This window comes from Elgaria multicarinata, chromosome 2, assembly GCF_023053635.1.
Source record: "Elgaria multicarinata webbii isolate HBS135686 ecotype San Diego chromosome 2, rElgMul1.1.pri, whole genome shotgun sequence".
In the NCBI taxonomy this organism is placed as follows: Eukaryota; Metazoa; Chordata; class Lepidosauria; order Squamata; family Anguidae; genus Elgaria; species Elgaria multicarinata.
In genome coordinates this window covers 131330189-131354078 of record NC_086172.1, presented here as the reverse complement: position 1 = coordinate 131354078, position 23890 = coordinate 131330189, and the positions used below count along the sequence as shown (strand labels likewise).

The 23890-nt window shown below is 43.0% G+C and overlaps 1 protein-coding gene across 1 annotated transcript in view; it reads left to right on the top strand.

The window, feature by feature from the left end:
* Positions 1 to 23890, top strand: part of SPINT1 (serine peptidase inhibitor, Kunitz type 1) — a 46644-nt gene that overhangs the window by 5143 nt on the left and 17611 nt on the right. The window contains exon 2 of the mRNA XM_063118863.1: positions 19880 to 20031. Within this exon, the coding sequence (XP_062974933.1) occupies positions 19880 to 20031 (152 nt within the window). The remainder of the gene's footprint in view (positions 1 to 19879; positions 20032 to 23890) is intronic.

Genomic DNA, 23890 nt, shown 5'->3' with positions numbered 1-23890 from the left:
TTTTACTCTGTACAGCACTTTGTACATTAATGGTGCTATATAAATAAATAAGTAAATAGTAATAATAATAATAAAAGCTTTAGAAAAAAGAAAAGTTTTTAGCTGAGCTTTAAAAGCTGCGATTGAACTAAATGTAGTGCAAGAGATGCCATTGGGCCCAATTCTTCATCGTCCTGGAATTCTTCATCTCTTGCTGAACCTGGAAGATTTTATTAGAGGATGAGAAAGAGACTGGATGATTCAGTATTTGGAGGAGGGACCATAGCTCAGGGGTAGGACCTTGAATGCAGACGGTGCTGTGATTGATCTCCAGTTAAAAGGATCAGGTAACAGGTGATATGAAAGTCCTCTGACTGTGACCCAGGAGAGCCACTGCGGGAACAGATAGTATTGGGCTTGATGGACAAATGGTATGACTTGATTGCCTAGAAGGCTTTGCAATTTGAGAACCTATTTAGTACCATCATTGTATTGGGGATATTTGACAGGTTCACTATTCTTACTTATTCATGTGTGTGTATTTGTGTGTGGTGCTGTGCCCATAATACCATCACAAGAGAAACTTTCTCTACTACTATTTCTTAAAACATTGCAAGGTTAACATTTAGATGTTACAATGGCTACGTCCACATGTTCTCTTCCTGTAAGGGTGCAAACCTATGCATGTTTAGACAGAAAAAAGTCCTACAGCTCCCAGCATCCCCCAGCCAGCATCTCTACCCTGAGCAATTATACCTACTTTTGTAAGCTTTTACTTTTTCAGCGCACCATAAATATCCTCGATGTAATTATTTCTCCATTTTTAACACCAGCTTCCCCCTTTTCCAAACTTCATTTTGGATGGTTTCATAAGGATACTAGAGCAGTTTCCCCTGTTCTCTTTGCACATTTCCTTGGGATGCTCAAAATGACTGCAGTGTTCCTCAATGGTAACCACACCAAATTTAATACCTAATTAGTGGGATATGCCATCAAATTAGGTAAGAGAGGTCTGTAAATGGATCCCTGAATACACCAAAATGTCTCTGTAGTATTATCTTGCCCCTCCCCCCAAATTATTATAAGAATAATAACTGAAGAATAATTATGGGAGCAATTCTATGGCCCCTAGACAGCATCTGGAGGCCATAGGATAGTTTGGATTCTTGGGTCTAAGGTTGGAGATAGTGCTCCAACCTCAGAGGGGGAAATTGGAGACCTGCCCCTTCAGCCAGTGTAGAAAGAACCATGCCTGCTGACCTCTGAGGTCAGAAACTCAACCTCAGGGAGTGGGAAAGGGTGGGTGTGTCTCAGGATGTGAGCCATCCTGAGCCTCCTCCAGTCTCCTTAACTCTGCCTCCCCCTTAAAAGCCAATTAAGTGAAAAATGCTGGGTAGAAGGATGTAGAGGTGAAGATCACCTCTACCATTTATCCATTAAAAGAAACTGCTTAGAGATATTATATATTATATATATTATATTCAGGGGTTATGGTCATCCTATGCAGGGCAGGCTGCATAGGATGGCCATAACCCCCAGATTCAGGGGCTTACGATCATTGAGGATCGTAGGAGGAGGGCTTTCTCCGCTGTGGCACCCCGGTTGTGGAACGAGCTCCCCAGAGAGGTCCGCCTGGCACCTACACTGTACTGCTTTCGTCGCCAGCTGAAGACCTTTTTATTCACTCAGTATTTTAACACTTAATTTTAACTTAAATTTAAATTTTACTGTTTTAACTCTGTATTTTAATCTTATAATCAACTTTGCTGTGTGGTTTTATCCTGGTTGCGCTTTTTATACTGTATTTCGTAATTGTGTTTTTAACCTGTTGGATGTTTTTTGTGGTTTTAATTTTTGTGAACCGCCCAGAGAGCTTCGGCTATTGGGCGGTATAAAAACGTAATAAATAAAAATAAAAATAAAATAAATAAATTGAGGGGCAACCTATAGGATTGTGCCCTAAGGATGCTAGCTTGGATCATTTATTGTTTATTTACTGCTTAATATAATATCTCTATGCAGTTTCTTTAAATCATAGATCATATAACAGGTATGGGTTGAAGACTGTACACAGTAACAATGATTTAGTCTGGGAGCAAGGTAGCTGGATGATTGCTTTGTCCCTTATGAGCTTGAGGCCATCATTTCAGGCCATGCTCCCAGTGCTTGTCTGGGAAAGAGTCACCTAAGTTGTGAATGTCTTTCCCAGAAACATTTGCTTGGTGCTCTCTCCTTTTTGAGCCCAAATTATGCATTCTGCTTAGATGAGATTTGAGGGAAGGAGGCAAAATGGTTATTTGTTTCCATTTCTGTTTTAGTTCTTGCTTCGTCTTTGTCGTATGCTTTTAGCTTTGAGGAGTATTTATGTGTGTGTCTTGGCTGCCTTGGGGGCTGAATTGTGGAAAGCTGGGGTCAAAATATTTGAAATAAATCCAGTTTGAGAAGATGAACAATCCTGGCTGGAACATGGCCAGAAAATAAATAAATTCTAGAGCTCTGGCGTACAAAGAAATAGGTCAGGAGGTGGGGAATCCTGGAGGGAATGCAAAGCTTGTTGGAACAGGACAGGTGAGTGCATCATTTCCGTTGAGCAGCAGAAAAGAGTCAGACACTGTAGGTGTGTTTCTAGGAGACGGGATTAACAAAGCCCCTAAGCAGCGAGATGACTTTGCCTACCTGGCAGATACTTTGGAATTTACGTCATTTTTCTTTTCTTTTCCTGACCTTTCTGGGACCTCTTCTCAGCTGTGTTATGGGGATCCGAGGAAGCAAAACTACAGCGTTCACCTCCTGTCTGTGCATCTCATTAAAACCTAGTTTAGTTTGGCAGATAAGACTCTGTGGTTGTCTTAGGCAATTGCGTACTTCCTCCCCGAAGGGCAACAACCCGAGACAACTGGGAGTGTCTGCCTGCCTTGCATTATCTGCCATATTTTCAGGAAAAACAAAAAGATTTGAAAACATGTGTCCTAAATTTTATTTTTAAGATTTATTAGTCGCCCTATAGCCAGTAGCTCCCAGGGCAATGTACAGCACAAATAAAATCTATATAAATCAATCAAAAGATAAAACATTTATTTATTTATTTTTGGGGCTCCTCCATTTTATCCTCATGACAACAGCACTGTGAGGCAGGTTGGGCTGAGAATCTGTGACTGGCCCAAAGTCACGCAGTGAGCTTCCATGGCCAAGTGGGGACTAGAACCTGGATCTCCTGGCTCCTAGCCCAACACTTCAAACACTGGCTCTGAGCAGCAGAGGCTAAAATTGGCATCACCAAAAAATCTTTAAAATTGTGACTGAACAAGGAGGCAAGGGAAGCTCCTGTGACCCAAAGCATGTTAATCTCTTCCCCATCTAGTCTTGGGGCTGAACCAAATTTGTAGTTAATTGCCTCAAATGCAATTCAGTGTTAATTATGTGAATGTAATGAAGGTATGTGTTTTTGAAAGCCTGAGCAACCTTGGGATTGTAGGGAGTCTGGAAGGGGAAATTTAACCAGTGCGGTGTCATGTTTTACGGTGCGGTGTCATGTTTTACTTCAGCATGCACATGACCCAGTCAGTGAGTCTTCTTTTATTCAGGGAATTCTCATGGTGAAAAGCTTAATGGTTACACACATCCAAAAACACAGGGAACATGGCCAAAGCCTAAACAAGATCACGGGGGGAGAGGTAAAAATCCCAGGCACCAGAAGTCCCATGCTTCAACTTAGCACTGGCAACTCCCTGCCACCTGAGTCCTGGCAGAGGAAATGTCCAAACAGTCAAACTCAGCCTGCCAAATACTGAGCTGACCACAAACACCCAATCCACAGCAAATGCAAGTTCAAGTCTATGAAAAGCCTCACAGTACTTTTCATGGCACGGTCCTTAGAAATCCAAAGTCCAAATAGAAGAGAATCCATGTGCAGAGTGCTTTCAAAGTCCCAAACAGGGAAGGATTTCAGGCCATGAGTTGAAAGATGATCCAGCTTATAAGGCCTGTTCAAAACCACTTGACAGGCAAGGGCTCTGGCCTGTTACACATGCCCATATCCAAACAGGGAGGCACTGCTCAGCCCACCATGATGATGCTACAGTCTGAATGACTCCTTTAACAAGAGGGACCCCACATTTGTAAAACACTCTTATCAGTTCCCAGAGAACTAGCGGCTTTAAGGCCGAGACAGGGAGTGAGCTACTCCAATGGGAACTTCTGACAGAGACCAGCTTGCACAGATTCTGATATTCCAAAACTATTTCTAATCAATCTGCCTACAATCAACAAGGCCTCCGGCCTTGTTGAAGACTCATAGCTGACATGGGGCTCGTATAAAACTAACTTTATACTGTTAGTTTTACCCTACCCAGAGCCTGTTTACCCTACCCTGTGCCTGTTTGCATTCTCTTCCCCTCCTTATTGTTTTATTATGGTTTTTATTAGAATGTAAACCTATGCGGCAGGGTCTTGCTATTTACTGTTTTACTCTGTACAGCACCATGTACATTGATGGTGCTATATAAATAAATAAATAAATAAATAAATAAATAAATAAATAAATAAATAATGTTAGTGGGGCTGTGAATCTGCCAGAACTCTAAAGTAGCTATTGAGGGTGCTGAAACTAATTTCAGCAATAGGATTCAGAACCTTGAATAGCTCCTTTAGAATTCTGATTGGTTGTGACTGAAACTCAGAGTGGATTCACAGCCTCACTGACATAGGAGCCACCAGCATCCACTGAGTTGAATTCTTTCTTTCCCTGCTATGGACCTGACAAAAAAAAATGCCTCAAGGGCCTCCACTTCTCTTGAAAAGCAAAAAGCCTCTTTGAAGAGGGGGGGGAGAGAGAGAGAGAGAGAGAGAGAGAGAGAGAGAGAGAGAGAGAGAGAGAGAGAGAGTTAGTTAGTTAGTTAGTTAGTTAGTTAGTTAGTTAAAACTCCCATCCAAATACCCTGTCTCTCGCGCAGATGTATGAGCACACACTCACACAAACCAGTCCTGAGGCAGCTCATGCTTTATAGGGGCTGCTATTTATATAAAGACATTATCGGTTTTATTTATTGAATTTATAGTCTGCCTTTCCTCAAAGGAGCTCAAAGAAGGCGGTGTGCATAATTCTGGCAGTAAGGCAGACGCAAACTTTGTATTCCTTTCGCGTCTCCTGAAAACATCATTATTCCAGGAAGTGAGCAGCCATGGTTCATTTTGCTTCTTTTAAAATCTATTTTAAAGTGTTTTGTTCTGTTTTTATTTTGTTTTATCTTGTACACCGCTCCAAAATTTTAAATGGGGAGCGGTGTATAAATATTGTAAATAAATAATTCTGCCTTCCATTTTGTCCTAAAAAAGTGCCTGTGAGGCCAGCCCTCGCATGAGGCATAGTGAGGCAGCTGTCCCAGGCAGCAGATGCTTTGGGGCAGGAAGCAGTGGTGAGGTATGGGGAGACAGCACTGTGTGCGCGCCACACAGCCTGCCCTGTGAGCTAGACTGCTGCATTTAAGGTGCAGTAGGGGGGCCTTGTCCAGTCATCAATGTGGAAGGAATATTCACCTGCCACTTTGGGGCAGCTATTTTATGTGGTGTTGGAAGGAAGATGCCATCTTGTTCCTTGCTTTAAGCATCAAAATGTCTGGGGCCAGCCCTGTTGGTTGCATTCATCCAATTAATGTTGAGTCTACTTTGCATTGGGGAAAAGACACACAGTGTGGCAGGGAGAGAGAAAGTCCAAACAACTGAAAGGAAGTGCCTCTGATAGTGGGAACAAAAGCAGGAAGTAAATCAGTCTACAGGGGTGGGGCTGTAGCTCACTGGTGGAGCACATGCTTTGTATGCGAACAGTCCCAGGTTTGGTCTCCAGCATCTCCAGGTAGGGCTGCGAAAAGGCCATTGTTGGATATCCTGGAGAGCAGCTCCCAGTCAAAGTGGACAATATTGAGCTAGATGGACCAATGATCTGATTTGTATAAGGCAGCTTCCTACGTTCTAGTGACAGTCTTGTTATCACTATGCAGGTAAACCTGTGTCTGAGAGGGGCAACTTCAGATTGCAAATAGGGGGTGTTCACATGACTGAATGCTCATCCATATTAAAAATAATTCCCTGTGCGCAGAAAGCTCGCAAGTCAGGATGAACACTAGGCTAGCTAGACCTTTTCCCTCTGACCCTTAGTTTTCCATATGTGGCAAGCTTATTTTGTTAGGAGGAGCATTGTGTTGAATTGCAGTCTGAAATGGGTTGAGCTACATGTTAATCACATAGTGTGCAGCTCTCTGTCTTTATACTAAGTAAGCATGCAGGGCCCTGATCTTGGTTGGAACCATTGCATACAGGAACAGGAGGTTTAATTCTTCCCTCCCAAATTCTCACCGCCCCCAACCTCACACATGTAACAGTTAAAGTCGCTGGATTACCACCTCCGAGAGACCAAGGCTGAAGATGGGGCTGGTTGAATGATCGTAGAATCATAAAATAGCAGAGTTGGAAGGGGCCTACAAGGTCATCGAGTCCAACCCCTTCTCAATGCAGGAATCCACCCTAAAGCATCCCTGACAGATGCTTGTCCAGCTGCCTCTTGAATGCCTCTAGTGTGGGAGAGCCCACAACCTCCCTAAGTAACTGATTCCATTGTTGTACTGCTCCAACAGTCAGGAAGTTTTTCCTGATGGCCAGCTGGAATCTGGCTTCCTTTAACTTGAGCCCGTTATTCCGTGTCCTGCACTCTGGGAGGATCGAGAAGAGATCCTGGCCCTCCTCTGTGTGACAACCTTTTAAGTATTTAAAGAGTGATGAACCTGACAAGAGGCACAAAGTATCAAGATGGCTAGGAACAATGCCAGACCCTTCTTGTTTTGCTTCCCTTGCTTCTCTCCTGCAAGTACACTAGATGTTTTAAGCTATTTGAAATAAGAAGGAATGTGCAGAAGCAGAAAGGGAGGCAGTTGAGAAATAGGAGATTTCATGTGGCAGGAATGTATTATGGATTAGTTGAAAGAATCCGAATGTGCCTGTTCCTGCAGTATGTTTGTAGTATATCCCTGATTCTTGCAATATGCCCCCCCCCAGCAATATGTCTCTAAGAATGGCAGGAGGAGATAAATAGGTACATCATGGCTCTGGGAAACTAAGGAAGAGCAGAAATCAATTCTTCGTGAGGAAGTGGTAGGTTCTCCAGAAAGTACTGTGCTCCTAATGGATAATCGTAAGGGATTTAGACTTGTAAGAGCTGGATTCTGAAATGAACTGGTGTGTGGTCTTGGGCGGATCACTTTCTTCCATCCTCAGTTCCCCATCTGTATAATGGGAACAGTGATGACTTCACTTGCAGGGTTGATGTCCAGATGAATGAAATGACTACAAAGCATTTTGTACACTAAACAGCACTCTAAAAATAATTACTAATAACGGTTGGGGTGATGTAGCAGAGGGAATGAATATGTCATTTGGGAAAGTGGGCTAACCTTGTAGATATGTCTGGGCTAGTAAAACATGTAAATTCCTGGTGTAAAGGTAGATGTAATCAACCAACCCATAGCATCACAACCTGGATGGGCAAATCAGCTCACTGGTCCATTTTGCTTCCCTTTTCGTCATTATTCTGTAGGCCAAATGCCCCAACTGGTATGTCCAGTGTGATTTCTCCAGAGCCCTGCCCAGTTTGGGTGGCAACCTTCACTCACTTCATGCAAGTGATGATGAGGTGTCATAAAGCATTGCCAATATTATATTTCACATTCAATTTATTTGTCAGCTCTTGTTAGCTAATATACACACAATGTGGGTTGCAATATAAACATGACCGCAATTCAACCATCCATTCCAGACGCAGAAACTTGATGTGCGTGTGGGAGTTCCTCTGCTCACAAAGGCTGCCTGTTAATATCTATGGTGGAGGTTGGGGGCTGGCCTTTTCTTTCTTCTTGATGGTGTTCCAGTGGTTGCTTCACCACCCTTTGACCACAATGGGAGTGTCCTCCTTTACAGAGGACAGTCCTCTATTTGCAGGGTTGTCCTGTCCAAGTCTGATTTCAAGATAACCATAAGAATTATTGCCCATCAACAGTTAGCACCTGAACAGCAGACTGAACAGAGAGGCACACAGGTCTTTTGGTCAGTTTTCCAAACTATGGTGAGATGCACTGCATTTTTATTAACATTATAATAATTTCTAAATGTGCATCTAAATGTATAGATTAGCATATGCAAATGTTAATCTGCATTCAAGAGGCAGCTGGACAACCATCTGTCAGGGATGCTTTAGGGTGGATTCCTGCATTGAGCAGGGGGTTGGACTAGATGCCCTTGTAGGACCCTTCCAACTCTGCTATTCTATGATTCTATGTATGCAAATTAATACCCTCTTTTGTCCTCTTTTTATTGGGTGGTGATGCATTTCCAGGGGCAGCATGAAGTTAGGCACAGGTGGGCACCTGTCAAGGGCCCACACTCCCGTAGGGGCCCACTGACAAGAACCCCCTGGAGTTGTTCCTCCTCTTTCCCATTGCAGCCTGCCTCTCTCGTTCTGGCCTGGACAATGATGGTGGTAAGAAGGAAGAGCATTAGATGCCACTGCCTACCCGCTCACTGGCTTTCTACTTGTCAAGCAAGCAGGTGACAGCAATGATGAGAGAGGGGAGCAATAGCAGTTAGTGACAATGGTGTTGGCTCACTGAGAGAGGGGGGGTGGGGCATGGAGGGTATTTTGCTCAAGTGTCCTTAAAAGCCTGGAGCTTTCAGGTGTTATCACTGGCAGGAACTCTAACATTAGTACATCTATGGCCCTTTCTACACCTAAGGATTATCCCAGGAAAAGGGAGAGATCATCCCTGCCTGGTCCCGGGATCCCCTGTGTATCATTTGGATGCACAGGACGATCCCGGGGGAAAAAGGCAGGTGTAGAAGCAGCCTATGGCCATGGCTATACTGGGGTCCCTGAAACAGGGTGCGAGTGCTAACCTTTGGTGGAGCAACACTTCTGCTGCTCCTGAGGCCGCCTTTGCCAGCCTCCAGGGGCAATTAAGAATGCTCTTAAACATTAGTGCCTCGTATGGAGGGATAATTTATGGCCCATCACTCTGATGGAGAATTTAACAAGCCAAGTTAGAAAGCTGCAAAGATAGCTTCTATGAATATTGGGCAGCTTTCATAGATTTTACAAATAATTCAGATAATACAGAACCTCCATTAACTCACATGGATCTTATTGGAAAGACTTCTTGGCATAAATGTATGAACAAATGAAAGTATTTAATTTTTACATAAACTTGGAATCCTGAAATTCAATTGAAAAATAAATCAATTCTAGAAATGAAATGTACTCAGTGATGATTTTGTTGTTAAGTTTATTGGTGTTATGTCTATAATGCAACAACACTATGTTTTATATCAATTTTATATATGAAAACTCAATAAATAATATTTAGAAAAACAAAAAAGACTTTAGGCCTAAAGCATCTGCTATGTTATTAAATCAGAATGAAGCTCTGAATTGAATGTGAATTTTAAGACCTCTACCCTGGCATGGTTCATAGGAAGATTCCAAAGACTTTCTTCCATGTGTTTGCTTCCTAGTGCAATTCTAGTGCTCCTCAATTCTTGAACCTTGTTGTGGGTTCCTTATGGGATAACACCGTTCACCATAATATCTAGTTTTGGGTTGGCTGCTGTTCTGGATCTTTCTTTTTTATTTATTACATTTATATCCTGCCTTTTTTCCTCCAAGGAACCCAAGGTAGCTTACATAATCCTCCTCCCCTCCATGTTATCCTCACAACAACAACCCTGTGAGGTAGGTTGGGCTGAGAGTCTGTGACTGGCCCAAAGTCACCCAGTGGGTTTCCATGGCCGAGTGGGGATTAGAACCCGGATCTCCCGATTCCCAGTCCGACATGTTAGCCACTACACCACACTGGCTTTCTTTAGATATGCTACACTACAGCCCTTTGGAACCAGCAGTCTGTTTCTTCCACTGTTTTCTCCTTAAAATGGGAATATTGTGTCTTGTATACACAATCGTGTATGTGAAAGGGCAGGTCACACGGAATTTTACCAGCAGTAACATAGGCTGCTATTTAAACTATGACTTCATGGGTTTATTCTAGGTCTAGGCAAACCAGTTCAGTGGGAGTGGAATAATAACCTCCTTGAACTCTTGCCTGTTTTTAGAACTGCACCATCTAGTATTGTGAAAGGTGTGGAAGCGCAGTCCAATTTTTAGTTTTTTCCTATAAACCTTTTGGGGTGAGGAGAAGTGCTCCAAATTGACACCATCCCATAAGCAAATGTTGATGACTTTTAGATTTTGATCTTTAGCCACCTAGACTTGGAAGCTAGTGCTACTGAAATAGCTTGGGAGCTTACTCCCTCTCCTGTTCCACACCCCAAATTTTGTTGCTCAAGGCATTGTGTTCAGTGGATCCAAACTTAGCCAGAGTAAACCCATTGAAATCAATGAGCCTTATGTGAGTCATGACTCACTAAAGTCTCATTGACCCAATGTCAGTGGGGTGATGAATCCTCTCCAGGTTTCACTCTGAGCCAGTCAGAACTCTGTGAAACTTCTTGGAGAGCTCCTTTAGAGTTCTGACTGAAACATGGAGTGGATTCACCACCCCACTGCCATTAGAGTCACCAGCCTTCACTCTAGGTAGGTCCAGCTTTTGGGCAGATTCCAGGAATTGCTGAAATCCAATCCAATGAGAAGCACATTTTCCCACTAAACTACAAGTGGGACCTGCAACAAAATGTTGCAGTGTGAAGGGCTTCTTGTTCTGAGCTCCAACAACTCCATTCCTGCCTGCCCCCCTCCAACAAGAGTCGTTCAGCATTGCATGGCCCCTGAGCATGCTCAGTCCTCATTGGGCCATTTTGCGGTTTACTCCCAGGTAGTCTTCTTCTTCTTCTTCTTCTTCTTCTTCTTCTTCTTCTTCTTCTTCATCATCATCATCATCATCATCATCATCTTATTTTGTTCTGTAAACCTTGGACAAGCCTTTGCATGAAGGGTGCCATTTTGGCTACCTTAGTATCCCCACTTGAAGTATATGTATGAAGTGTTGCAAGACCCTTCAAGACAACTGAAAAAACAGAGATTCTCTGTTTCAGTTCCTTGGTCAGATCAGCCTCCTGCAATAGTCAGAGTCAATATGGTAGACCTCTTCTGGTAGTCAGGACAAGCAGCAGCACCAGAAGGCGATCTGTCGACTGGCATCCATGCTGCAAGAATGACGTGCTATTTTGCACTCCTTGGGGGAAGACTGGGGAACAGTAACAATGGAACTACCCCAGCTAAAGTTCCCAAACAGTCATCAAGTGCAGCCATGGACAAACATGCAGGACACTAGCGTAATGTCAAGGATATAAAGGTATGAATGGTGGCATCTTTCCTAGTTTTGACTGTGGAGTTTACTGCAGGAAGTAGATTTGCACATTTTTTTGCAGTCAAGTACCTCCGCATTTAAAGCCTTTCTGGGAGTTTCCTGGGGGAATATTTCTCTGTGAGAGATATGCAAACAAATGCCAGTAAGTGCACTTGTCATCGTAAATTTCCAGGTAAAACCCTGTGTGGATTCCAGAATAATTTTAACCACATGCCTGAAATTTCTGAAAGAACCTGTACAAAAGAGCCAGTGTGGTATAGTAGTTACACTGAGTGTTGGATTGGGACTTAGGAAACCTGGGCTCATGTCCCCACTCAGCCATGAAGCTCACTGGGTGACTTTGGGGCAGTCACTGACTCTGTGTTTAATGTACCTTACAGGGTTGTTGTGAGAATCAAATAGAGAGGGAAAAGATCATGTACACTTTCTTGGGCTCCTTGGAGGAAAGGTGGGATATAAATATAACAAACAAATAAATATGATGTGATTTCTAGGGTTCTAACAATTATCCTACAATTTCTGTAGCTCTTCTTAAAGTGGACAGATTGCTCAGTGTTTACATAAAGAGCTGGTGCTGAGGCATTATCTTAGAGGTCAGGTTTACCTACTAAATTCTACATCCTTAAAGCGAGGCCCTATACCGGCCTTCCCAAGCCCACCAGATGTTTGGACTACAATGCCCATCTGCCCACATGTGTGGTTAATGGTTAGTGCTGATGGGAGTTGTAGTCCAAAGCAACTGTCAGATGTGCCAGGTTGGAGAAGGTTGTTCTCACTCTATTTCCTTCAGGTTATTTGCCGCTGGTATGCCAGTGTTACCTTGGTGCCTTATGCAGTACGGGTGTGAACAATAAACATATGTCCTTAAACATGTGTACATTTAGCTGGCATTCCAGTACATGCACATTGGTGTTTGAGGAAGTGTATTGTGTTTGTTGCATGTAACGTGGGAATGCTCTTGGCAAATATGATTGATGTGTTACATGAGGAGCTGCTCTAACTGTACCACACTAGCTAGTTTGGTACTGAAACCCAATTCCCTTAAGTGTCTATTCTTAAAATTTACACTGATACAATCTCTCCACCTCCCTTATTAGCAATAATAATGTAATGCAAGGCAGACCTATGAAGGAGGTTACCTGTCTTCCATAATCACACAGGACTCATTGGGCAGAATTTGTTGATGAATTTGTTCTTGGATCCTAGCCAGGATTCTAGAAGATTGTGACAGTAGGCTGGTCCTTCCCCTGTCTTTTATTTACTGAACTGGAAAGCCACCAGTGGGGACTCCTGTGAAGGAGAAGCAGGGGACTACTTCCAATCCAGAGACAATAAAGCGGCCTTTGATGCCTGATTACTGAGCGTCCCAGTGCGCAAAGAGACCAAACTGAAGCTTTCTATTCACTTTCAAAACTGTTTAGGGTCAGTGGAATGGGTGCAGTCTGGCTACAGAGGGAAGGCAGAAATGAGGTTGGGTGTGGCAGATGGCAATGACAGGGGATGGATCAGTGTTGCCCGCTCACCCAACAGCCTGATTGGTAGGAATGTAAAGCAGCTATCCCATCCAGCCCATTGGGCAAATGGCTTCTGTGGGCTGAGAGAGAGAGAGAGAGAGATTGAGTGGCATGTGCTTTGCATACAGAAGGTCCCTGCTTCAGTTTGTGGGAGAGAACTAGATGAGAGAGAGAGAGAGAGAGAGAGAGAGAGAGAGCGCTCTGCCTGAGCCCATTGTGGGCAGCTGCCAGTCAGAGCAAATGGAACTGGGCTAGATAGCTCTGAGTAAGGCTCCAGCTGAAATGGTACATGAAGTCCGGATGTCCATGCTTGATCTTGTAGCCTTCCCTTGCTTTTTCCACCTCTCTGTGAAATGAAGGGGGCAGGGGAATTCCTAATTTGATCTCAGCAGCAATGCTGGGGAAGTTTAACCTTTTCCTGTAGGGTGTTTTGTGATGAACACCTCCTGTTCCCCTAGTTGCTTTTTATGGGGCAGGAAAAACACAGGGCCTCCCCTGGGGAAAAGTGCTGGGGAGTTCAATCATGTTTCACCCAGATTCATATGTAGCTTGAACCTCGGTAACAGGGTGTCGTTACGGAGAAAATGATCTAATGAGTTTCAGGGGAGAAGAGGTGGTGTAAACACACATGGGGGGGGAGTTATTTGTTTCCAAAGTCACATTTGCTTTTAATGTTTCACAGAACTGATTTGAATACCTCTGTGACATAGGTTTGATCTGTCACATCTGTATTTTTATTTATTTATTTATTTATTTATTGCATTTTTATACCACCCAATAGCCAAAGCTCCCTGGGCGGTTCACAAAAACTAAAACAATTCAAAATGTAAAACAAACAGTATAAAAACATGATATAAAATACACATTAAAACGAATTAAAACATACCATACATGATTAAAACATCCTGAAAACATTCTAAAATTTCACTGGATAGGCCTGCCAGAATAGATCAGTCTTTATTGCTTTTTTAAATTCTAAAAGACTGTCAAGTTGACGAATCTCCTCCGGCAGGCCATTCCACAGTCTGGGAGCAGCAGAAGAGAAGGTCCTCTGGGTAACAGTTGTTAATCTAGTTTTTGCTAGTTGAAGTGGATTCTTCCCAGAGGACCTGAGTGTGCGGGGCGGATTGTACGGGAGAAGGCGATCCCACAGGTAGCCTGGACCCAAACCATGTAGGGCTTTAAAGGTAATAACCAACACTTTGTACTTTTCCGGGAAACTAATCGGCAGCCAGTGAAGAGATTTTAAAACTGGTGTAATGTGGTCACCCCTAGGTGTACCAGTGACCAGCCTGGCTGCGATATTTTGGACTAGTTGAAGTTTCCGGACTAGGCACAGAGGTAGCCCCATGTAGAGCGCATTACAGAAGTCGAGCCTTGAAGTTACCAGCGCGTGCACTACCGTCTTTAGGTCTTCGAACTCTAGGAAGGGGCGCAGCTGGCATATCAGCCGAAGCTGATAGTAGGCACTCCTGGCCGTTGCATCTATTTATTTATTTATTTATTTATTACATTTTTATACCGCCCAATAGCCAAAGCTCTCTGGGCGGTTCACAAAAATTAAAACTAAAAATTAAAATTAAAAATTAAATTAACCAACAGGTTAAAAGCACAATTACAAAATACAGTATAAAAAGCACAACCAGGGCTGTCATTTGGAGCGACGGATCCAGAAGCACCCCCAAGCTGCGAACACAGTCTTTCAGGGGGAGTGTAACCCCATCTAGAACCTGTTGACACACCTCCAAACCTAGGTTATGGCCTTTGACAGCGAGCACCTCCGTCTTGTCTGGATTCAGCTTCAGTTTGTTTTTCCTCATCCAGCCCATTACCGCCTCCAAGCATTCATTCAGAGGAGACACACTATCCTTAGCTGACGCTGTTGTTGAAGGCATAGAGAAATATATTTGGGTGTCATCAGCATACTGATAGCACCCCGCCCCATGCCTCTGGATGATCTCTCCCAGCGGTTTCATGTAAATATTAAATAGCATTGGGGAAAGGATGGCACCTTGCGGTACACCGCACAGCAGCTCCCAGGTTGCTTTTCCTTCTACCGAGTGCTGCTTGGACAGAGTGCTGCTAGCACATTTGGTATTAGACTATATACCTTGTCTACTTCCATCTAATGCAAAAGAATTATCAATCTGGGCCCCTCCAGGTATTCTGACCTCCAAGTCCTATGGTCAATGGTTGGGGATGATGGGAATTATAGTCCAACATCTGAAAGGACCTGGGTTGGGGCAAGCTGATGTAGTGGTTCTACTCTTTAAAAACAATACTACCAAAAGTGAGCAAGATTATAATGTGTGGTCTTTTAATTATTTTGTAAAATGGTTAATAGTTCAGCCACAGTAATCCTCATGTTGAAGTATAACATTGAAAAGCAGAAAACTTGCTTTTCACTTAGCTGTTTAATCACAGCCATCCTAGCAGGGGGAAAAGCTGGGTGGATGCAAGTTGCCCAGTCCTTACCCACCCCAACAGCAGGAGATTTCTTGACTACTTAATATCCTCGCCTTTGGGGGCCAAATGCAGTGAATTCATAGATTGCTGCACTGGCTGAGGAGCTGCTTCCCTGTGGATTGTTCCATACTATTCTGGTGACACACTGATGAAGAAACCATGTGGGCAGAGACAGTGATGAGATTCTTGCCATGCAAGTATCACCCTTGATATGGCAAGGAACCATAGAGTTGGTTCAACCCATGTTACCCCTTTATCCATATGATACCTGAGATGTGAGAGAAAACAGGAGGAATGTGACACACATGTGACACCCACCCACCAGCCCCTGACACACCATTGCAGTAAATTGATGCATTCAAACTTTGGCTTGAATGCATCACCAAGTAGAAGGAATGAACCATAGCTCAGGAATAAAGCACATATATTGCAGGAAGAAGGCCCCAAGTTTAAACTCTGTTACCTTGATTGAGCATCAGCAATAGGTGATGGGGCTGACCTCTACCTGTGGCTCTGGAGTATTGGGCTAGATGAGGATTAGAAAACCTGTGCCCCTTTCAGGTGTTGGACTACAGTTCCCATCAGTCCCTGCCAGCATGGCCAATGTTCAGCAATGGTGGGAGTTGAAGTCAAACATCTGGAAGGGATACAATTCCCATCAGCCACAGCCAGCGGGGACAAAATTCAGGAATGATGGGAGATGGAGTCCATGATCTGGAAGTGGTACAGATTCCCCGCACCTGTGCTAGGTGAACAAATAGGCTAACCAGGTATAAGAGAGCTACGGAGATGCTGGCATTTACTATTGGGGAAATGATAAATTCTGTGTGTGTGTTTGTGTGTGTGTGTGTGTGTGTGTGTGTGTGTGTGTGTGTGTGTTCTAATCTAAACCTTTGGGTATGTCTTGAATGTTTCTGGCAACAATGTCGTCTGCTTTTGGTTTTAATCGCCAACCTTGATTGTCTGACTACTTTCAGTACTGAAGCTCAGGTAGCTCCGTGATCAATTAGGGAAATGATTAACAGCAAGGCAAGCTAGTTTAAGTCCTTGTAAATTTCCTAGTACATTTTCAATTGACTTCAAAATACTATTTGTCATATTTTCAAGCCGTCTGCAAGTGTTTTGTATTGTAGCCTTCCAGATCCCACCCATTGACGCCAGCTCTGCAAGATGAACAGCCCTTGTTGCTCAAATATGTGTTAGGACAATTGAGGGGTGGGGGTGGGGAAATCCCAGTGTTGTGCATTCTAAAGACTCTCGTGCCCACTGTGAGATCAAGTATTGAATAGAAGAGTTACCATTGGACTTTCAAATGTAAAAGTTTAGCCCAGCTTCTTCAACTTTCTTAAGTGTCTTTCTCAACTTTCTCAGGATATACAATTAATTGTCTATCCAGTGGTAATATTTTTTCAAGATTGTGCCACTCTTGCTACAGATGGAGGAATTGATTGCTTCAGCGCTTCTACATGAAAACTGCTCCCTGCCTTTTCCCTTTAGCTTCCCCCTCCCCTCAGCTATTTTTATGTGCATAATGGAGGTGTTTTTGTTTCATGGGGAAACGTTCAAAATGCCCCCCAACCACACACCTGCATTTTGAAAGTGTTACAGTTCCTTACTCGTGGAATGAAGATCACAAATGTGGAGGAAGTAGTGTACCACTTGCAAAACCAGATAGTGGACTTCTCAGTTTGACAGATTAATAAATCAAACTGGAAAATGTTTTGCCGTATAATCGGCAAGGTATAATGAAATTTCTGCAACATTGTTTATAGAGTGAGTATAACTTGAAAATTCTGGCATTTAGTGACGCTTTTAAAAGTAATAATGTTTTGCCACTTAACACTTCAAAAATTCACCTCACAAGGTGTCAATCTGTAAATTTCTGTCTGGACTCAAAATTACACAATGAGAAGTGGCTAGCAAATGCAAGGTCAGTGTTGATTCTTGGCCCTTAGCAACATTTGCTTAGTGACCTTCAAGTCAATATAATTGGCTTTGTAATCGCCAAGTACAAATACATGGTGTGTGTTTTTGCTGTAGCAGTTGAATGGCAGCAAACGATTGCTACAGGAAAATAAGATATAATGGAATATAGGTCGGCCTATAGATGTGAACTATTGTTAAGCCCTGATTTTGAAACTGTTTTTCCATTTGGATAAAGTTTATCCAAATGGGGGGAAAAAACAGTTTCAAAATCAGGAGTAAACAGTAGTTTCCAATGAGCTAATTTCAGTAGCAATTACGTCAACTTTACTCATCCTCCCTATGATGTAAGCCATCTCTGATGCTGTCTGTGATGAGATAGCTGAGTAACTAGGAATTAATGTCCTGCAAATCGAGAAGTAAGCCCTGTAGTTACCATAGTGTCTTTCAGTGTCATCAGTGGAGAGTAATGAGATTTCTTTATCCATTGGCACAGTGTAATCGAAGAGTAGTTGGTACCGTTGCTGTGAACAGAGTTCCAGAAGGTAGCTATAGAGTGGTCACAAAATAGCAAAGGACCTACCCTATTTCTTCGATTCTAAGACGCACTTTTTTTCCCATATAAACATCTCTAAAAATGAGGTGCATCTTAGAATCGCGGGTGTGTCTTAGGGTTTTTTTTTCTGTTGGTGGTACTGAAATTAGTGTGCATTTTACAATTGATGGCGTCTTACAATCGAAGAAATACGGTATATTGTGTTTCATGTCTATCTGATTGAATGCCCCCTCCTGCATGCCAGTGTGATCTGAAGTACAGGCAACAAGATCTAGAGCCTTTTTAAATTTCTTTGCCTAGGAAGGTTTATTAATTTATTTATTACATTTATATACCACCCCGTAGCCGAAGCTCTCTGGGCAGTTTACAAAGATTAAAACATTGAACATTAAAAATCAATCTACAAAATTTAAAACCATAAAAGCATAAAAACAGACAGACAACATACAAGGGCAATTTATATATAATTAAATATATTTGCTTGGCTTCCCCATCCTGGTGGCTTTCAGGCAACAGGTGAACTTATTTATTTATTTTTTCAAAAACCTTTTGGTCTGTGCTGCAATCCTGTGCACATTTGTTACACTCAGTAGGTCTTGCTTCCAAGTAAAATGTGCATAGGATTTGTTATTTATAAATCACCTAAAGTTTCCTAGGCATTGCACATACAGAGATTTAAAGAAACCTAGTTCCTGCCTGCAGGCTGACCATTTTAATAGGCATGATACAGGAAGAAAAAGGACTGGGAGAGCACATTCAAGAACTGGTTCCTCATGGTTACATAAACATTTCATCACTGGGTGGAATGGCCCTGAGAGGGCCAGTTCTGGGAAAGGAGGAGTCAATTGGCCCTTAGTACCAACCCAGCCGATGGAGTGGACTGTGCTGGCTCACTTCCTCCTTTTGCACTGCTGAGGTTTTAGCAGGCCTTGTTTTGATGAGGGCTGGGCAGGGTTCCCTTCTCCTCTCCACTGGTAACTTTCGGGGGTGAGGGGGAGGAACTATTGCAGCACTTAGTCGTAGTTTGAGGGGACTAATTGAAATCAATGGGACTATCTTAAGTTCCCATTTCAATGGATCTGCTCTAAAAATGAAATGGGACTAACTTAAGTTCCCCATGATTTCACTGGGTCTACTCTGACTAACAAAGTCTGGATCCAATCCATTGATTTTTTAAAAGAATAATAAATGGCAAAGGCATCCAAAAGGTATAAAAGCCCCAGCCTTGTCTGAGTGAGCAGGACAGCATTGTCCACATAGAGCAATACAGAAATCATGAATAAGGCTAGCCTTCGTGGATGTGAATAATTTGAGACTAAAATACTAGCAATATCATTTAAAAACAAAGTAAACAAAAACCGACATAATGCACATCTTTGGCATATTCCTCTTGTAATTAAAATTGAATTCGAGAGGTGTTCTACTTGTCCATAGTGCAGCTGCATTAACTGAAAACAGAACTTGTGATGTAACATTTTAATAACTGGAAATACCTGACCTCTGTCTTATCCAGGTTGCATATAGTTAGGGTGACCATATGAAAAGGAGGACAGGGCTCCTGTATCTTTAACAGTTGCATAGAAAAGAGGATTTCAGCAGGTGTCATTTGTATATATGGAGAACCTGGTGAAATTCCCTCTTCATCACAACAGTTAAAGCTGCAGGAGCTACACTAGAGTGACCAGATTTAAAAGAGGGCAGGGCACCTGCAGCTTTAACTGGTGTGATGAAAAGGAAATTTCACCAGGTTCTCCATATATACAAATAACACCTGCTGAACTTCCCTTTTCAATACACCTGTTAAAGATACAGGAGCCCTGTCCTCCTTTTCATATGGTCACCCTAATATAGGCAGGTGTAGCTATTGCTGGCTTTTAGTCATGTGCTTGTTCCCTGCCCTTTTCACAGTTGGATTAAAAAAATTCTTTCCTCTTTATTTATTCCTCTTGGGGTGTTTTTTTTTAATAGACTTAATTATATTTCTTATTGGATTTGCATCTGTTAGCTGCTCTGGGTGCAACATGTAGAAAAGCAAGATATACATTTAAATATAAATTTGTTGCTTTCTTCCCCCCTGCCAGATGATAAGCCGCCTATAGCCAAAGCTTGGATGGACATGAAAGTGCAGCCTAATAAGCCAGCAACACTGAGGGGTACAGAAAGTATTGATGACAATGGAATCGTGACTTATGAATGGACACTCCTCTCTGGCGATTCCTCCGTGGTGATGGAGGTAAGATGGGACACAAGTTTAAACATGATTCACCAGCACAATAGCTTATGAAGTCTTCAATTAAGAGTGCTATAAGTTTCCAATATTGTGTTGTGGCTGAGATATGAATGAGCCTTTTGCTCATTGTTCCCTACGCAAAACTGGGATCAAACCAGAAACTCTTTAATTACCCATAGTTTCCTGTTTTGTCTGAACTGGGAAACTATGGTTACCTGCTTCAGAAAAGCCAGGGCATTAAGCCACAGTTGTTGAATGGCTAGGAAAGCAATCTTATGGCCCTGAGAGAACATCCTAAGGACCATGGGATTCTTCAGAGACCCCTCTCTGAGGCCATAGATGCTGCTATGACCTCGGATGGGGGATTTGAGTATTCAGTCCCTCCGCTGCCCCTCGCAGCCCTCCCCTATCTCACAATATTAGCACTAACCAGGTCTCAGCCTGGCCAGTGCCTGGATTGGGGACTGCCTGGGAGCCCCATGTAAACTGCTTGACAAGCAAGATCTAAATGTAATCACAATTGTATGCAAGTTTGATTCTGAATGGCCTGGCCTCAGGGCCGGTGCCAGACTATTTGGCGCCCTAGGCAGGGTGAGCTACTTACACACACACACACACACACACAAACACACACCAAAAAATTGCCAACTTTGATTTTTAAGAACATATGTTTCCTGGAAAAAAATAAGAAGAACAAAACTTGAAATTGCTAAATTTATTTTAAAGTGCAAGAAATTCGTCATGCCAATTATAGCAAACAAATTGGAAAGGAACATCTATGTTCCTAAAATGCATTATTTAATAGGAATATCACCTCCAAATCATCCCCCCCAACTCACGCGCACACGCACACACAATCACCATCACTCCAAACAAACACATGCATTCACTCAAAGTCCCCATGCACCCCATTCACCCATTCTCTCTCTCTCTCTCTCTCTCTCTCTCTCTCTCTCTCTCTCTCTCACACACACACACACACACACACACACACACACACACCTACCTCAGTCTTACCTTACTCACTTCTTCTCTTTCTTCTTCTCCACCTCCTGGTGCTTGCTTCTTCTTCTTCCCCCTCTTCTTCAGCGCTGGGTGGGTGGGTGCTGGAGGCCCAGCCGCTCGTGACAGCGAGCGAACTGAGCCCTGCCCCCCGCCTCGTGTCGCCCTCATGCTGACCCTCGCTTCGGCTGGGCGGGTGTGGGGCGCCATCTCGCCCGCCCCGGCCCAGCTGAATCCTTGGGCCGGGCCGGGCCGGCTCACAGCCAATGCGCATGAGTGCTGCGCTGCACCTGGCGCCCCTCTTAGCTTGGCAGTCTAGGCGGCCGCCTGAGTGGCCTCTATGGTAGCACTGGCCCTGCCTGGCCCAGCTCTAAGTTGAACCTGCCTTTTTAGTTAGCATATTCTAGATTTCTGGGTTTGAGATGCTGCATGTCTGGTGAGTGGAATCCCTTGCTTACAATAGAGTAGGTAAATCAGTTTAGGCAGATTCCAGGAATGGCTGTAAAACAATGCAAAGAAAGACAAGGCTCTGATAGTTTTGACACTCTGCCTTTCAATCTGTCTACATATGTCTACATATTCAGAAAACAAGACCTAGATACTCTAGTACTATGATGATAGGGTCAGACCTCCTGCCGTTTCCAGCCCCATGACAAGAGTATCTGCCCTAGTAATCCTTTGCTGACCCTAATTGTGAAACAGCCTGCATCAATGTTCTCGTGTGGCTCACAGTGCAAGAGTATCCAAGTTGCCTTGTCTTTAGACAGGGCAAGTGGTAGTACTTGGAAGGAAGGAAAGGAAAGGAACCTCTCGTGCAAGCACTGAGTCATTACTGACTCTTGGAGGGATGCCAGCTTTCGCTGATGTTTTCTTGGCAAGCCTTATAGCGGGGTGGTTTGCCGTTGCCTTCCCCGGCCGTTATTACCTTTCCCCCAGCTAACTGGGTACTCATATTACCGACCTCGGGAGGATGGAAGGCTGAGTCAACCCGAGCGGCTGCCTGAAACCAGCTTCCGCTGGGATCGAACTCAGGCCGTGGGGAGAGTTTCAGTTGCAGAAACTGCTGCTTTACCGCTCTGCGCCACACGAGGCTCTGGTAGTACTTGGCAAAGGACCTAATCTGAGAATTGCCATCCCAGCCTTCATGGGGGGTGGGGGTGGGGTGGAATAGTAATTGCATCTCATGCTCCTGCTTGTCCCAGACACTGGAAGTGTCTTCTGTATCAGTGCAGCTATTGCCTCCCTGTATGGGCAAGTGAGCGAGAAAGTGTGGGGAGCAATTGCAGAGATACGTCTGCTACCATTATGTGGAGAGCAAGGGGTTCAGTCATAGAGTGCATGCGTTGCATGCTGAACACCCCAGGATGCATTCCTGCCATCTCCAGATAAAAGAAATTTCAGGCAACAGAGCTGGACAGGGCCTCTATCTGCCTTAAGACGTTGGAGAGCTGTTGCCGGTCTGAGTAGTCGACAATGCTGAGCTAGATGCACCAGCAGTGCTCTGACTCCTGTAAAATTCAGCTTCACATTTTCAGAATGAGTTCTAGATAACCTTGCAATGCTTTGGGTACAGCACAAGAATATCTGAGGTGCCTCTTCTTAGTGTGACTGTAGGGGAGTTACTACTGCCAAGCCAGAAATCCCACCTTCACCAGTGGGATTTACTGTCGAGTTGTCTGTGGGAACTGAAAATGTCCTGATTAATTTTTTTTTACCCTGAGAGCTTTTCAGATATATGATAACATTTTGGCCAAATCTCAATTGCTTGCCAACAACCCAGCTTCTAAAGTCTGCAATCCTCCACAATTACCTGGGAGTAAATTTCATTGAACTCAGGAGGGCTTAGTAGGATTGCACTGCATGTTAAATGATCTTGTACTGGGATTAGATCCGGGTTAAGAATTTCTTTAGCTTTGTCCTATATTTAAGAAGCGCCACAATAATAATTTCCCCCTATATTTCTGTTTTGACCTTTTGTGTTAAACCATTGCAAAGATTACAGTCTTACTTTTCTTCTACTATGTTATATCTTTATTCTAGCTTTATTTTATTGATCTTCTGCTGAAAAACATTCTGTAAAAATGCCAGCTGAGCGAAGTAATAATAATCCTTTATTCTTGTGCAATTATATTCCACTTACTATTTTGCTGTAGATTTGTTGTTGTTGCTTCTATAAAATATCTGTGTTTGTTTTGTATTACAATGGATTAATCATAGGTCTATAAAATTGGTAGAGAACTATGTTAAAAGGATTGCTATTCCCAATGGGACCCTGTTCATAAATAGCAGGTTTATAGGATTAAGGCTGATTGAATACTGGTTTTTAGAATCACAGAAGTGTATGATCTCATCAGCTTTGCCAGAGTGTTATTCCCCCAGTAAGTTAACCAGAGAGGAAAAATGAGTTAATAGTACACACACACACACACACAACACAATACAAATGTTTATTGCTCAATCCACAGATCATTGCAACACATAGAAACTCAAAATTTTACTATACCATTATACAATACTACATACGGTTAAAATAACGGAGCTATCAAATACATAACATCCATTACTGAAACGATGGTAAAATGGGTGAACAGCAATCATGGGTGAACAGCAATAAAATGAACAGTAAAATGGGTGAACAGCAATGCACCATGTACATTGATGGTGCTATATAAATAAATAATAATAAATAATAATAATAATAATAATAATCATACAGAAACCTTTAATTTCTTCTCAATCACAGTTCATTTATATCTCTGAATCTTTATAACACCTCACACCAATAATATCCAAAAACTTTGCTCTGTATCTATTAGCTTTTGCTGCAAATAGTGCAACCCTCTGAATCACATATGGGTCA